The sequence below is a fragment of the Harmonia axyridis genome, chromosome 2 (genome assembly GCF_914767665.1).
Source record: "Harmonia axyridis chromosome 2, icHarAxyr1.1, whole genome shotgun sequence".
Classification (NCBI taxonomy): Eukaryota; Metazoa; Arthropoda; class Insecta; order Coleoptera; family Coccinellidae; genus Harmonia; species Harmonia axyridis.
Genome location: NC_059502.1, coordinates 30,996,307 through 31,014,004, shown reverse-complemented (window position 1 = coordinate 31,014,004; position 17,698 = coordinate 30,996,307). Strand labels below are relative to the sequence as shown.

At 33.7% G+C, this 17,698-nt stretch overlaps 1 protein-coding gene across 12 annotated transcripts in view; it reads left to right on the top strand.

The window, feature by feature from the left end:
- Positions 1 to 17,698, top strand: part of LOC123674263 (potassium channel subfamily T member 2) — a 777,909-nt gene that overhangs the window by 669,095 nt on the left and 91,116 nt on the right. For 10 of the 12 annotated variants that reach the window (XM_045609237.1, XM_045609228.1, XM_045609236.1 and 7 more), the window contains one exon: positions 7,468 to 7,783. In XM_045609237.1, the coding sequence (XP_045465193.1) occupies positions 7,468 to 7,783 (316 nt within the window). The remainder of the gene's footprint in view (positions 1 to 7,467; positions 7,784 to 17,698) is intronic. The other 2 variants (XM_045609230.1, XM_045609227.1) reach the window with 1 other exon arrangement.

The following is a 17,698-nucleotide window of genomic DNA, read 5'->3' as shown; positions in this document are numbered from 1 at the left end:
ACAATATTGTTTTTTTTTTGTTTTTTGTCAAAAAAACGAACGAACGTTCCAATGTCAAAGCCAAGAGCATCAACCTTTCGAATTTCGAAAAGATTGATAGGAAATAGCGACCTACAGTTTGTTCACAATGAAAAATCATATAAAAAGGGAAATGGAGCTCAGCTCCGAAATCGTTTGTCCTGTTCCATCAATTAAAAATGGGTTCTGGGAAGAGTGGAAACTGGAAACGTAAATTTGCGACAAATTTGAGGTCGATATTTCTCTTAGTACGATCTGTAGCGTATTAACAAGAAGCGTTGCGAACATGTAAAATAAATGTTTGTAACAGATTCTGAATCTTATTATTCGAAAACAGATTTCTCGAATATTTATCGATAATATTGGAAACTTGAAACAAGCGCAAATAAGTTCATTTTATGAGTATGCTCTTCTTAACAAAAGTAACAAGTTACAAGAAGTAGTCTCTAGAAAGCTCTGCCAAATTTTTAACATTTTTGGCATAGATTTGCAATATTTGTAACCTATGTTTGTTTGTTTCCTTTTCACTTCGTCTTCTACAAGATGGGGTACGTAAAATTTCTCGATTTCGAAGAAATGTGGTGCAGTTTGTGGTATAGTGATTTGATGAAACACAGTGGCGAAACAAGTGGTCTCATTTTTCGGCTAAATTCTTTTGTTCGCATTTTCTACATCTTTGACAACTTTTGAAACGCTCATTTTTCAAATATCAGCAATTCAAAATGTCTTTATTGACTCAAAGCCAAGAGCCATCGACCTTAGGTCCTTCAGCTCAGTACAATTAACATATGCCATATTCTATTCATACAAAAAATATCTATATATAACAACAACAATAATAATAGTATTCAAATGGTCATATTATAAACTCTTTTCATACTTTGGATAAGTGTTGCTGCGGGGAATTTCCCTTTTCTTTCTGACGTGCTCCTCATCATGATAAAGAAGCAATGTATCTACCATGTTTTGTAGTCTGCTGTAGAATCTCTTGTTTAGTTTTTGCAATCTGCTTGATATGGGTTCGATGTTCGTTGAAGTGTACAGCAAATGGTTGGGTTTCCTCACTGTAATAGGCCTTGAAACTTCCCATGAACGTTTTAACAAGGGGTTGCAATTTATGGGTTGAGTGAGGAGGCAAAGAAACAATGGTAATGTGATTTTCACGAGATAGACGAATGACTCTAAGTTTCGTATGTGACTATAATGGCCATCTAACACTAGCAGAACTGGACATTCTATTGTTGGTTCGACAAAATATATGAAATGCCTCATGCAATCAGAAAATAGATTCTGTTGCACTCACCCACTTGGATGTACTGCATAGATTGAACCAGGAGCAGCCCCTCGCATCAGCTGTTCGTTGCGATTTTTCCTTGGGAAAATTAACATTGGTGGTACAAATTGAACTCCAGCGCTCATAGCAGCTATAACCGTTACTAGTTAACCCCGTTCAGCTGAGGTTATTGCATCTATTTGCCGTTTTCCTTTCCTTCCCACCATTAATGCCACTTCACTTTGAACGACTGAAAGCCCAGTCCCATCAACATTGTAAATTTGGTGAGGGCAAAAGTTGTTTTTTGAGTATTCACACTCAAATAGTCGAAAAATTGCTTCACATTTTCCTTATTGAAGCCTAATGCTCTAGCGGAGGAATAAATAGCAATAAAAACGCATCTGTCCAGCTTCGTCTCGCCACACCATTTTTAAATGGATGAGTCATTCCATTACGAACAGCATAAACATATGCCATTTTTCGTATGTCCTTTTTTGTAAGACCATAGTAAGTAGCTTCCATTGACAAAATGTATTGAACAAGTTCTTCTTCCAGTTCCTTTCCTAATGCTGTTTTCCTTCCTAGTGGAGTTTTACTTACGTCATTAATATTCAAATTGCCTTCTTTGTGTTTTTCCAACAACCTTTGAAGTGTATATCGTGGCACGCTGAACTGTTTGCTTGCACTTTTAAGGCCCATTATTTTATTACTAACACCTTCCATAGCCTTTACCATATCTTCACGTCTCCATGTTTGTCTTATATTCTTGGATAAAAACTTCGGTTTGCTTCGTGGCAGAATGAACTACAAAAGAAACACTATACCAAGACCTGGTCCGAATATGAGCTCTGCCCCATAATAGGATCATGATCGGGGCCCATAAACAACATTCACCTGATTATTTGAAAGCATCTAATTTTTTTATTCAGTATTTAGGTTAGTACTTATTTTGGAATATCATTTAATTGTCCCTATCCTATTATATTAATATACCAACTCTACAGATTTAAACAAAGACGTTGATAAATACCATGAAAACAGCCTCCTGCAGCAGCAGAATGGACACCACTTTTGAGGCTGTTGCGTTAGAGTGAACCTGAAGGATGTTCATCGAAAATTTTCAGAAGCAATATCGATATTTCCATATATCGATAATGTTTGCTCATCCCTTACTCCGTTTCAGTTCCTATTATGATTTGGTCAGGTGTGCATCGTATCTTCATTAGGCCGGCCTGTTCCCTGTGCGAAAACAATTCGTAACTGAATTGCAAATTTGAAAGAAGTAGGAAGCATACGACCACAAAGAAGACTCCAAGATCGAAAATTTGAAAGAAACCCGAAAATTATGAGGCTGCGAGATAAGCAGTTCCCCAATCACCAACACGATCTACTCAAAAATAGGCTGTTGCATTGGGGATGTCTAATTGAAGTTTGGGAAGCTTCAATATGACTTGGACTATCAAACTTACAGTGAGTGGATCAGAATCTGAGATGAAATTCACGTCATAACCATCGCAATGTGCCATCGGCTAGCGAAAAACTTCAGAGAGCGCCTTCATCAATATACTCGTATTGTCTCTAACGGGGCTCATCTTAGAGAAGTTACCTCTAAAACTTATTTTACCAAAATGCGGATGACTCTATTTCATAATAAAAAATACAAACCTTCTAGTATTTCATCTCTGAATTGGGAAATGTAACCCCTCCCTCCTATATAAAATATCACCTTTGTTTTATAATTTTTTTTAATTCACAACGAAAGATTCTGTAGATTATGCCCAAAAACCATGTAGTATTATACTGAAATCAGAGATATATTCATTTTTGATTGAATGGGCCACACATTCTGTTTTCTGCTTCAAATTTGGCCAACCCTCGGATTGTGTTTCCAAATTAACTCTGAATTTTAACAGGCCTACGTTGCGAAGCTTCTGGTATCCGTGTTCTAATATAATTTTCAACATGCAACGTGTAATTATGGTTGATGAAATGTTGATAGAGGGAGACATTCTGGGTGATGAATGTGCACGCACCGAATATTAGAATCAGTATTAATCCTGTGCATCGAAAAGTTCGATAGAAAACACCATTGAAACAGTCGAACTTTAAAATCAGAATAAAATACTAGATATACGTGCAAATTTTAACTTATTGTGTACAATTCTATGGCTTGCAAGAGTGAAATTGGAATGCATGTCACTAAATATTCCTATAATTAAATCAGTTCAACGCCGTTTGAGGAATATCATGCTTTATTGGAGACTAGTATATTGTGCAACAAGTGGGGAAAGTCCAACTTTTCTCGCGAGTGTGGAATTTGAATTTGTTTAATATTCAGTCACTCAACAAAAAGCTTTAGTTCAACAACTTATAGAATAATAGTACTTATTCAATTTCTTCAACTTAAAAAACCAAACATTAGATAGTTTTGATGATCATCATCAATTGGTCGAAACTTTTAATAAGAGATTTTCAAATTCCAAAAGAACACTATTATCCATATCTGTCGAAATATTCCCGAACCAACTTATAGTGTAGCTAATACTGCAGGGAGCCCAAGTGGATATCAAATGGCTTCTTATCGAATCCGGAAGATTTCTTTGGAGAAACTTTTATTATAGAAACGTCAATAAAATCGGCCAATGAGATTTCGATGCCATAAAAATTTTATCAATCTTATCTATTTGTATTCGTGGAATTATTATTGTCATAAAAGTAGAAGGACTCCAACCAGATGGGTTCAATTTTATCGTTTTCTGTTCTTACAGAATGGGAAAATATATTCCTTCCATTATATTTCTTACTTTCGTAGAATTCATTTCATTTTCAGACCAAATATGGCGAAAAAGAACCTAAGTAGAAATTTTCACAGAGTGAATTATTTGTGTTATTTATTGCCTCAAATAAATTCCTATATTAATAATAATTAATAATAATAATAATTCCAATATTGAACAAAAATTTTGTATTTATTTCCAACTGATATGGTATTATAACTCATGCCACGATTGGACTGCGATTGAAGGCATATAGATAAATTTATTCAAACCAAGGATAAGTTTCAATAGCTTATTCAAGCAACCTCATCGACTGACTGACGTTACGCACGAAAATCTTGAGCACTGCAATCCCTATAAGCGAATATAGTAGCACAACTTAACACTGGTTGAAGGTGACTGTCGGCTACCAATCTGGAGGATTCAGATTTTCATCGATTCGTCGAGGTCATTCACTTGTTGAATACGAAGCATGCATGTTCGAACACGATGGAAATGAGAGTCATTAACAAAGTTTGAGAGCATCCCTGCCTTCACGACGTGAAATCCCAATTTTATGGGAAACAAACCATTCGGAAAAAGCATGAGCAGAATTTTCACAACTGATTAAATGAACCAGGAAAATGTTCACTCTTTTTCAATCCATATTTTTTGAGACTATTCAAAGTATGACTTTAATTCCAATACTCCCTCCCCGAATATGAAACAGGTTAGTTTCGTTTATTCATCTTTAGCATACTAAAATAATTACTTCATAATAGCCGTTTGAATGGTTATGATGAAAATCTTCAACAAAAAAACTACTTAGCATATTCGAAATAGTATGGATTCATGGAGACAAACGAAAAATTATTAACACATTTCACCTAATTAAATGTTCAAAAATTTCCCCATTCTTAGCAATGCACATTTCTATCCTTCGTTCAAAGCTTCAGAGGATTGATAAGAGCATCAATTAACGAGGAATAATAATATGGATAATTAATCATAAAAAAATAGTACTATTGAAAATTGTATTAGATAAGGCACGATCTAATAATCACAATTATGTTCCAATGCGACTTTTTGCAGGAGTAACATCCTCACAATTCGGCATGCGGAGAAATTTTATTATCGTGGTGTTGGCTCATGTGTGCGGTTGAAAAAAACTACCGCGAGGCGAACTGGTGTCTTAAAAAATAAAAAAAACTAAATCTCGAGCAGCACCGTTTTACATGGTATTGCATAGCGAGAGGTGTCATCACACCGGCATAAGACAAGTCACCACTATATTATTATTATTGTTTACTGTTTTTTTTTCGATATTATTATGTATATTTTGTTATTCATAAAAAAAATAGATCCCTTCGAAGAACAACAGAAATGTTTTTTGTAATCTCTTACTATCCCCAAAATTATTAATTATATCTCATCTCACATTGGTGTATTGATTTATTATTGGGGTTGCTACTGTTTGTGACGAACGAGCTTTAAGTGTAGCTCACTGCTGCTATACATATTTTATCAAAGCAGATTTTCATCAATTCATTACCAATAGAAAAATATTTTCAATCCTAAATTCTCTATGGTTCGAAGTGTCTTAAATTTTTTATTTATATTTATGTGAAATATAAACACGAATAAATCTATTGTCAGTGAGACAATCGATATCCTGAATCGTTACTTGTTGTGATAGCTCATCAACATTAAATTTCGCATGAAGCTCGAAATAATTATTCCACAAGTAAATGCAAATTTCAATGGGCTAAATTCACGGAACCATAGTCGAATTTTGATCATTAACGCGAAGAGTGTAACAAATATTCAACTGTCAGAAATTTCATTTCCAGAATAATCTTTAAACTACCAATTCTAAAGGTGAACTAAAATTTCAAGCTCCATGCGAATTTCATGATTATCGTGTCACCAAAACCGAAGAAAATTCAAAAAGTATTTCGGAAAAAGATCAAGCAATATTTCCGTGAGCATGAAACTGATAGAACTGAGATTTTGTGTTCGGTAATAAAATAACAAGCGGACGAAATCGTTTGAGACTATTTCTCGCTCAAAATCTAAAAATTATGTACAGAGTGATTGTTTATATTGTACTCAATAGCTTCTCATTGGTCCTACAAAAACGTTTTTCTACATTCATGCAAAAAGCAAAACTTTATTGAACTATATTTAGTGGAAAAAGAATTTCTTTATTGCACTAGTGCAATAAATTTTTATTGCACTCATCTGTCATTCTACTTCAAGGTGCTGTCATCATGACTAACAAATATTTCAGCCTGAAGGAAATAACGATGTACAGCTACCAAGTACTAATACGTTTACAGCAGTAACAAATCAAGAAATGGATTTAAAAAGTACTTCACTACGAAATATTCATATTGAAAATTGCACCAATTGTTCATTTACTTTCAACATTGAGGGTAAAAATAAAGTTTGAGTTAAATTGTTCGTAACGTATCAGTTCCTGTTTCAATGCAAATCGATATTAATAATAAGTATTCAAGTTGCGCTTTTCATTTTCCTACACCTAGTGCCGCACATCAATAATCATTTTTTGCTTTTTGCATGAACGTAGAAAAAATGTTGTATGCAACTCGTGCAAAAATTGTTTATTGCACTTGTTGCATAAATAACTATTAAATTGGCGAATATAAATAAATTTTTATGAGGATTCCAAATTCAGTACTAGGAAATGCAAAAAAGTTTTAAAAACATGAACATTTGTTGTGAACCAGTATTTTATAAATAGAACACCGTGTATTTCATTTTCGTAATCGGTAGAGATTTTTTCATGATTTATTATATAAACTTCATTGAGGTGCATTTGGCCTGATTTCTGAAAATTTAGATTTTTTCGTCTAAATCGAAGGAAGCTGTAGAATGCCACATGACAATGTTGTAATTTCTTTATATCATGTGGCGTTCTACAGCTGCCTTAGATTTAGACGAAAAAATCAAAATTTTTCGAAATCTGGCAAAGATAACCTTAAAAAAGTATATACATATATTTGAAATCAGGAGAAAGAGCTCTACCGATTAGGAAGATAAAATACAAGGTGTTCCATTTGAAAAATACTAGTTCGCATGAAATTTTTATATTCATAATGTTTTTATTCATTTTCTAATATTGAATTCTGAATCTTCATGAAATATGCTTAATCCATTTAAACGTTTTCGTAGGGACAACATTAATTGAAATAGCTATCGAGTAAAATATAAACAATCACCCTGTACATATTGATGAAGAGATATTCAAAAGAAGGCCAGGATTTGAGATACTTCGAACAATTAATTATCAATTTCAATACAAACTTCGATAATCGATTCCAAAATCATAGTAAATTAGCGTAGAGAGTCTTTTATCACATTCTTCTCTCAAATTCAATCACCTTCGATTTCCTCCAGCTACATTTCCAGACAATACCGGACTCAGCGATTCCAGACAGTGTCTGAAAGAATCCTCACCGGGTTCAACAACTATAGACATATCGATAGCGGGCAATCACCTGGACATTCCTCGAACAGGGGAAAATCCCAACCTGCTCAGTCCTGAAGTGATCAATCAACGAAGAAATTCCAGGAGGCCGAGTATACTTCCGGTGCCGGACATGTTCACGAATTCCACACTCAACATAAGCCAGGACGCTGGGGACGAAGGAGACGAAAGCGACGACGAGCTTGACGATGACGTCCCCTGGAGGTCGCCCAGTGAAAAAATAGCGTAAGTTTTGTGTTTTGAATTTGACGTGTTGAAATGAGTTCCGCTGGAAATATAGTACCTACCCACACGAATATTTTAATGTCAATGGACTACTTTAGTGATGTTGATAATACTATATTTGACACGATGGAATTAAAATATAGAGCAATACTGATAAATCAGTGAAAAAATTTTGAAAATCCATCAATAAATGACTGAGAAATAGATTATTTAAATTTACGTATTTTAGCGCGGAACGTATTTGGTCTGTGACGTCACGGCACTTGCCTGTGATCGCTACACCATAAATTACGTTTAAATACTTAGCCGCGCCAAGGCTCTCGTGCCGTTTGTAGTTGTACAGGGTGGGCAAATAAGCGAGGTAAGCGGCTATATCTCAGGATCCACTCATCGTAGAGACTTGCGGTAAAAAATTTTACCACTAAAGTAAACAAAAGAAAACACTGGAAATTGTTTTGAAGTTCATACCTCCACCGCTTGGGGTCGTAATAGCTATCGTCGAGTAGAAAAATGCATTTTACTCGAAAAATTTTCATATTAAGTTGGAAAAAAAATATCATCACTGTAAACCTTGTAAAATTCTCTATCTGTTTGAATTGTCACTTTCGATTTTGCGACATCAAATAAGGGTGGGGGAAAGATAGAAATCTGACTGATTGAAATGTCTGTAACTTCAGTTTGGCTCAACATTTTTGAGCAAATTAGATCTTATTTGAGAGACAACATCTTGTTGATTAAGGAAAAAATATACTTATGATGAATTTGATTCAGCTGCTTCCGATAGGGAGCGCTAAGTCAGAAGTTCATTGTTTTGTTCATTTTTCTCTGAAATTTCAAATGTAATGATAGGATTTTCTTTACAGAAACAAAAATTTCATTGAATTTTCATGAAAAAACCTGAAGGTCGCAAAGCGATAATTTCAGGCGTTCTGTAGTTATGGCCGAAAGAAGATATTCTTCAACTGATGCACTGCGAAAAACCAAATTGTGTCTTTAAGTTCTAACAGAAACAGAAATCCCATCAAATTTGTATGAAAAAACCAAAAGGTCGCAAAGCGATAGCTTCAGGCGTTCTGGAGTTGTGGCCGAAAGAAGACACGATTTAGTTTTTCAGTGCATCAGTTGAAGAATATCTTTTTTCGTCCATAACTAGAGAACCCCTGAAGCTATCGCTTTGCGACCTTTTGGTTTTTTATACAAATTTGATGGGATTTCTGTTTCTGTTAGAACTTGAAGACTCAATTTGGTTTTTCGCAGTGCATCAGCTGAAGAATATCTTCTTTCGGCCATAACTACAGAACGCCTGAAATTATCGCTTTGCGACCTGCAGGTTTTTTCATGAAAATTCAATGAAATTTTTGTTTCCGTTAAGAAAATCCTATCATTACATTTGAAATTTCAGAGAAAAATGAACAAAACAATGAACTTCTGACTTAGCGCTCCCTATCGGAAGCAGCTGAATCAAATTCATCATAAGTATATTTTTTCCTTGATCAACAAGATGTTGCTTCTCAAATAAAATATAATTTGCTCAAAAATGTTGAGCCAAACTGAAGTTACAGACATTTCAATCAGTCAGATTTCTATCTTTCCCCCACCCTTATTTGATGTCGCGAAATCGAAAGTGACAATTCAAACAGATAGAGAATTTTCCAAGGTTTCCAGTGATGATATTTTTTTTCCAACTTAATATGAAAATTTTTCGAGTAAAATGCATTTTTCTACTCGACGATAGCTATTACGCCCCCTAGCGGTGGAGGTATGAACTTCAAAACAATTTCCAGTGTTTTCTTTTGTTTACTTAAGTGGTAAAATTTTTTACCGCAAGTCTCTACGATGAGTGGTTCCTGAGATAAAGCCGCTTACCTCGCTTATTTGCCCACCCTGTACAGTGTAGTTTTATCTCGAGTTTTGTTTTTATGTCACCATAATGGAAGAAGGCTTCGTGAAAAGACAAAGTGACAATTTGCCTAAAATAGATATATTCGCAGTGATGGAGTTTTTTTCTTCAAATCCATCTTATGTCAATGCTGAAATAAAAGGAGTTAAACTTTTCAAGTAAGTATCTACTTTTGAGTTTGCTTCATCATGGTTCAACTTGATGATTTATTTAAAAAACGTTTCATAAACAGTTGGTAGTTGAGTACTGGTTGTTGAAGTCTATCAAAGGCAAAACATATTTATGTGAGGAGTAAAAAGTAAAAAGAGAAAAAAGTAATTTATATGTATATATATATATAGTGAGTTATTTCAGCCATCGTGTAACGAACAAAACACGACACGAACGGCACAAGTAATTGTATACCAATGAATTCGTAAGCACTCTGCGAATACCAGTCATCTAGTGTGTGACGTCACGCCACTTACACGTACTATGAAATTATTCTTTCAAGCGCAACTTCAAAGTTCCATAACTTTTTTATTTCTAGAGATATTTCAATGATTCTTCCACATTTTTGTTTCATTTTACTTAAATTTTTAGAATTAATCCTTAACAAAAAAATGAAAACTAGTCCATTGTGAAACGTAACATGTCTGACTATCAAAGGACCACGCACCGCATAAAAGGGAAAATGTGATTTCGAATTTGCTCGAATTTTTTCAACTGTTAAGATTATACCTGGTGATTCACCGCGATGACCTTTCGAGAGTTTATCAAAACCTGATCACAATTGTGTGCAATAAATTTGAATGTCGGGATTTGAGGCAATGATCCTTCTTCCTAAAATATTTTCAGATCTCTACAATTTTCAGTTATATCGGAAACATACTACTTGGCGACGTTATACCTGATTGTAATTCAATCCTGCAAATAATTTTATGAAATATAGCTTAATTGCTGTTTTCTCGAAAACTTGATAATCTAGAGGTAAGTTTCAGGAGCTGTCCTTATTATTGTTTGTTAAATGTCCTTTTGTTTTTAAGCCTTGAAGAAGGAGGAAATCGCCTCCGAAACGTTGTCAAAAGTAAACTTGTGAGAAAAATAAAGCATTGTCCACATTCCTGACAAGTTTTCTATATTAAATACTACTGAACTACTTTCTTATTTCAAATGGCATACCCAGTATATTACTGCATCATTTTATAGCATTTTAGATGACAATTTCAGCTATATGCCATATGCTTGAGCAAAAGCGCTTCATGAGTTAATGGGATTCTTATGAAAAAAATGGTCTCGAATTTTTTTGAATATTTTTGCAATGAAGAATTCTTTCGAAAAGAACTCTATCATTTTCGATTCTGCAAATAGGTAGTATTATAAATCTGTTCACGGTTTGGACGAAAAATGTATAGCGTGTTTATCAGAAGATAAGGAACTTGGACAAATCAAATTCATTGAAACTCAACATTTTCAAAATAGAACCTATATTTTCTATTATTTCAATTGATTCTACGTATGACAGGAGTGGGGGTTACTTGAGCAAATTCTGTACCTTAAATGAATATTTTGTGAGTTATCGAGGAAGAACTTTGAATGAAGAAAAACCGCAGTTACTAACTGTGTGGAGAAGTCTGTGTTTTTTGGGAAAAAAACTAAAATTCGATGTTTCGAAGGCTAAATTTGACATTTCGAGAATTGTAATAAATTATTCGTAATTGAAAATTGTATTGGTTTATGGATTTCTCAAAAATCCCAACAAAAAATTTGTTATATTCAATTAAATATAAAATTTAGTTATTAAAACATCGAATTGTAGTTTCTTTCTGTGTTTTCCGGAGGTCTCAGACTACTCAACAAATTTAGCAATTGCGGTTTTTTCTCATTTGAAGTTCTTCCTCGATAACTCTTCAATTACCTATTCATTTTAGGTATAGGGTTTGCTCAATCAACCTCCAATATTTTTGTACGTGAAATCGACTGAAATAATAAAAAATATAAGTTCTAATTTGAAAATCTTGAATTTTGATGAATTGCATCAAGTTCATGATCTTCTCATAAACACCCTGATGTACATTTTTCATCCAAACTGTAAACAGTCAAATACTTCGTATTTGCATAATCGAATATAAAAAAGGTTTTTTCGAAAATATCTTTTTCTGCAGAAATATTCACAAAAATGTGAGTCCCCGTCGCTACCATTTTTTCATCAGAATTTGATGTGTTACATCTGTGTATCAGGTACTAGTCCTTCGAGTATATTCGATTTCCAGGAATCCGCGAAGATCTTTGTGGGCGGTACGGCAAAATTGTTATTGGACTAGGGGATGCTACTTTCCCTAAGGGTGTGGTCAAGCCGAAAGAAGGGAGGTCGATATTCGAGACAGGGTAGTTCCAATTGGCAGAGAGACAGTTCAAATTAAGCCGAAGAAGAGTCAAGTTCGGTCGGTCAACTTAAGACGTAAGACGAAAAGAAGGTTCGCGGACTAAATTAAGACGAGTTAGAGATGAGACGACCGAAAACTTTAAGTACGATGAAGACGTGATAAACGAAGACGTTTCGATGAATCAACAAACGAGTTGAAGATGAAATTCAGTACCGTAGTGAGAAACTTGTAATTAAGACGTAATTAGGATCTTCTCAATACTGAGTTTGTACTGTATAAGTGTGGCTTTGTAAATAATTGAAAAGAATTTAATCATTACAAATCCAACAAAGTCACGGAGAAAAAGACGAAAGGCCAGGTAATCGAATCATACCTCTAGACTATCGATTAACCAAGCCTACAGATATGCCACATTCAATTTTTGTAATTTTCATCACAAAATAAGCATCGAAATAGTAGGATGGAAAATATTTAATTGTCAAATTGTAAATACAATCATTTACATCCGAGATTTGGGAACGAGTTCTATGTAAAAACAATTCCAACAGACAGAATGAATTTCAGTTGGAAGATTTATTTTTTCGTATAATCTTCTCGTGAATCAGTTACCTTGGAGAAAAAGAAGTGATGTCATTGAGATGCAAATTATGAAAATTTCCCATTACACAGAGTCCTTGAAGTATGGTAAAACAAAGGAAACTCATTTAAAGCAACGTCTGTGATAGGAATGAAATCCCGCATTTTATTTCGGTCTGAAATAGGTACGAAAACGTATTTGCACTGAACCAAATTAATGAGAAAATAAAGGCTCAGACTCGGTAATGACTATTTCAATAGGACTTTGGGGAATTCCATGGCTTCGACAGGAGGTAAGAAACAGTGGCGGCTTGTCCTATGAGGCAGCGCCCCACCAAATTCTGGAAATTATACGTATTAAACGAATATTTTATTGATCCATCTCATCCTCAATTTCAAATCATACCGTACGGCACTGGGTCTCTCTTCCATAATATCCAATCTCTAATGCTCAATCTCACGGTTCTTCTATTTTTATCTCACTTCCTTCTCTAGCGCATTATTTACATAGACACGACAAGAAATAGAGAGTATTTCCACACCTTTAAAGGCTGCTTTCAATGATGAATTCGAGGCATACCTCGATCCGCGGGCATCTCTTCGAGAGGACCAAAAGGTGAACTTCAATTTATTGAAATTAAACCCAGTGCACGATATGAAGTGCCAACAGAGAATATACATTTTCTGCAGAAATTAAAAATATAGATAGTATATAGAGTTTTGCCGTACCGCCCACAAAGATCTTCGCGGATTCCTGGAATCGAATATTCTAGAAGGACTAGAACCTGATAAACAGACGTAACCATCTGGCACGACCGTCTTGTTCTCGAACTTTCCCAACCCAGTAAGTATCTTAAGATTTACAACCAACATGACACATCTTCGACACCCCGAAGAATTACACATCCTTTTTATATTATGTACAATAACAATTCGTTCCCTGTAAATTCATTGAAAGTGTCATGCCCTCGACACTCGAAGAAATAAATAGGTCTCCAAGCATCCGGTTGACCATCTCAATTATTTACAGGGAACAATAATTGGATCCTACATGGTATGAAAAGTACAACTGGCTCACTCGCAATATAACTCTGAATAAATCATTTTGTTGGCCGAGGGTTTGCAATTAGTTCAACAGTAGATCAGTTTTTTCAGGAATATCTAAAACCATCCAAAATGAATTGTGCTATTCATTTGCTTGTGTTATGAATAAAAAAATTCAAGTTGATGAAACATCTGCCATTCTCAATTTTCCGTTTTGTAATAAATGACCAACTTGATGAGCGATTCATGTGATTTTATGACCTAAGTTCAGGACGTTCTGCTGAATAATCAGTCCAATTTTTATCTGCCAAATTCGGAACATTCGATTTTCATTCAAAATATTACTAATTCCAGGAAAAGTATACGGTTTACAGTCAAAAATCAAATCTATAGCACCACAAGCGATGTTTACTTATTGCTATACATAGCTACGTATTCAATTTGGTTTTAACTAGTGCGTGCAGTTCAATTCAACACATCCATGTTTTTCCTCGATCCTTGCAGGATTTTCATCATATCAACATCAATTATTAATTTTACAATATTTTATAATGATTATCATTCAACTGACAATAAAAATAATTTTTGTGCCTTGCCATTTTATACTTTCAGTAGCCGCCACTGGTACGAAACCATTCTGTACATGAAATATCTTCGAATAGTGTCTGTTAATGTCGGAATAAAACATATTTCCACTATTCACATTCAACGTAACATAGCGAATTCATTTGAACAGTTTCTTGTAATGAAATTTCAATTGAAGTTCTCGTAATTTTACATTGAACGGTTCTTGTTATTCAGTACTTCAAATTGGATGCATATTAATAATTTATCGAGCTTTGTTCACTGTGTATTCTCATTTTTATTTATGATTATTGAGGATACCGTTCATAGGCTTGCTTATATATTTGGAAAGATGGGATATTTAAGATCATTTCAGAGAACACTCATGGTCCAGAGGAACAGTGCAACAATCGAATCATCTGCGTCATACGATATCTGAAAAATGAGTGTTCTGTTTCAATGGCGAAGTGGGGATGATCATTCTGGTGGCCTGTATTGCCGGCTCCATCTAGAACCGTATAATGGGTTGTTGGACCATATGGGTTGAAAATAAATAAGACAATTTCATTCCATTGTATGCATAGAATTTATTTGCAACAATGAATGTCACGAATAATTTTCTCTGCGGAAATGAGCAGTTCTTTTTCGCCCCAACTGGTTTGAAAATAAAATAAAATTGACGAAAACAAGAAATATAATGAAAAACAAAATAAATTCTGGAATGTACTATATCAAAGAATCAAAATAGTGAATGCAGATAACTAATCTTGGTACTTACACTCAACAACAATTCATTTTTGAATTTGAAAGTTTCAGTTATTTACTTTTTCGTCTAATCGATAAAATCAATGATTTGTCTCTATTCAAAATTCTATTCGAGAAGATGTAAATCTATGAAACATTTATTGGTTCAAGGAGAAATTTGATTTGTAAATTTTTCAGATTTTATTCAATGAAAAATATATCTCTTCAGATTCACTAACTCGCTGAAGTATAAGATGGCTTGTAAATAATCGAAGGTATTATTTCTCCTTGTCATATGAACGACAGTCGCGACGTTCTGAAAATATTCCTGCATTGCACTATGGAACCCAAAGGTGTTGTCAATGGCTCACCGCACCTAGTGAGTTAATAAATAGAACTGAAACTTTTCATCGATTTCTCGGTCACACCTGATGAAGTTCAGTATATCAACAGCAGACGTGTGTGGGTGGCTAATTCAAGCTTTGTTAAATCATATCGTTTGTTACGAACAGTTTGCGTGGAGGCGTTTAGATTTCAAAAATTTCACTTCAATTGGCTTCTGAAATGAACATTCCGATATTTGTATGAAGAATTAAATGAATTCTTTGGAATTTAATCGAATTATATCATGCCATGCTGGCAGGAACGCATCTCGAAGTTCTCAAACTTTTTACACGGTATTGAAAATCGAGTGCAAATCTAAACATAAAAGTTTATATCATATCGCATATCATATCCTAACAATAATAGCATGCAATATCATCTGCACTTGATGTAGATGCATGTTTCTATTTAATACCATATTTTCAGTATTGTTCAATCCATTCCTTTTTTTTTTTGGTTGAGTGAACCTAGTGTCATTTTGAAGAAAAACTGAATCTATTTCGAAGTGAGAATATAAGTAAAGTGAAAATAAAAGTAAAACTTTCAGAAAAGATACCTACATACAAGTTAGATTTTTTTATTCAATTTCCAGTTATAAAAAATGAATATATTGTGTACAGCAAAAGTTTTCTTCGGAAAATTTTAAGCATATGTGTCTGAAGATGTATTCGATGAAATACAATAATTTGAAGGAAATGTGTAAAAATTTTGGAGGTGAATCCTCAATTTTGTTACCAGTGGAGTTGTTGAATAACATATTTATCAAGAACATAGATGCAATTTTTCCAAATATTTTTATTGCATTGCAAATATTTTATACATTCCCTGTATCAGTTTGTTAGTGACGGACGAAGTTTTAATGTTTGATCGAGAATAGAAAATTATTCCCGTTCTGTTTGGCTCGATTAACAGTTGCGAGACCATCGATGCTATGCTTAGAATCGTATTTATCTCGAAAAATTGATTTTCACTCCATTAACTAGTGCTGTGCAGCAGCCAAGGTCAGAAAAGGCACATTTCAATAGCCACTTGTGTTTTGTTCAAAAAACATAAACTGTCCTAAACTGTTCATCCTTTAATCTGTTTCATTTTAAATCTACATCAACAGATCTAAATCCTTTTGGATGCAAATAACATTTATAACGATATTTTTTCTATCTATTATGCTCGAGTTTTCAATAGATATACAATTGCGTGTGATATCTCAAAAATACTTAATGAATTTTAATGCTCATCAGAAAATTTTCAAAGAAACAAGACATAACTAGTTATTTAATTGGGAAGAAATGCAAAGACGAGGAATTTATATTTCTCAATTTTGTAAGAGCCCGAATCAAAATGGCGAATGCGCTTGGCGTTCAAATTTTTATACCCCCTGGGCCCGTTATTCCTGTCGACGGGCCTGACAATGACTAAGTTCATTTCAAATACGTTGAATTGAACAGGAGATGTACTTAGGTAAATAACTGGACTCCGCTTTTTCTTAAACTGAATTTTCAAGTTTTTTTCTCTGTGAAATTGTATTGATATTGTACTGTGGGAATAAAATCCATTAGTCAATGAGTAAGAATGAGTAGATTCTGTCAGGATTTCATCTGTGACTTTTCACTCTTGTATTTTTTGATTTCCATAAAAACTTTCTTATTGACTCCTGCAATCAAGTTCATTGGATTTCTTAGTTGGTTTTCCTTTGTAGAATAATAATAATAATAATAATAATAAAGTTTATTCGAGAACTTCAACAAATAAACATAGTTTGTCACAGAGGTAATATATACTGACAGATTATATTAACCTGTACGTGATACTAAATTAATTTAACATTCTAAAACTGTTCTGCAAAGAAAGGAAACAAAATTTATAAAATCTAAAAAAGTACGAGTAAAAAACACTTCGAAAATGAGGCATATCATATCAAATTTATTCATTATGTTTCGGTGTAAATAATTCAAATCCAACAATTATATAACTGGGATAAGAAGGCGTATTTATATGAGATCAATAGGTTTCCTATAAAGATATTTAAAAAGTAAAAATTAAAACGGAACTCATTTCAACTTAAAGATAATATTTAGTATAGATTATTCGTATTATTCTTATGTATGAATGTTAAAATTGTCTGTTGCTTTTATGTGTAACTATTTCATTCTTTTTTTGACACTGCTCACTTTAATTTCTTTATTTGGACAATATATCATGAATTCCTTCTTTTTTCCAATGAAGAATAAACAAAACAGTAACATTGAAAACATATTTCATTAATCATTTGATTTCAAGAGTCTACCAGTATTATGCCAACATAATACTGGTTCCTTCAATATTAATCATTCATGATGA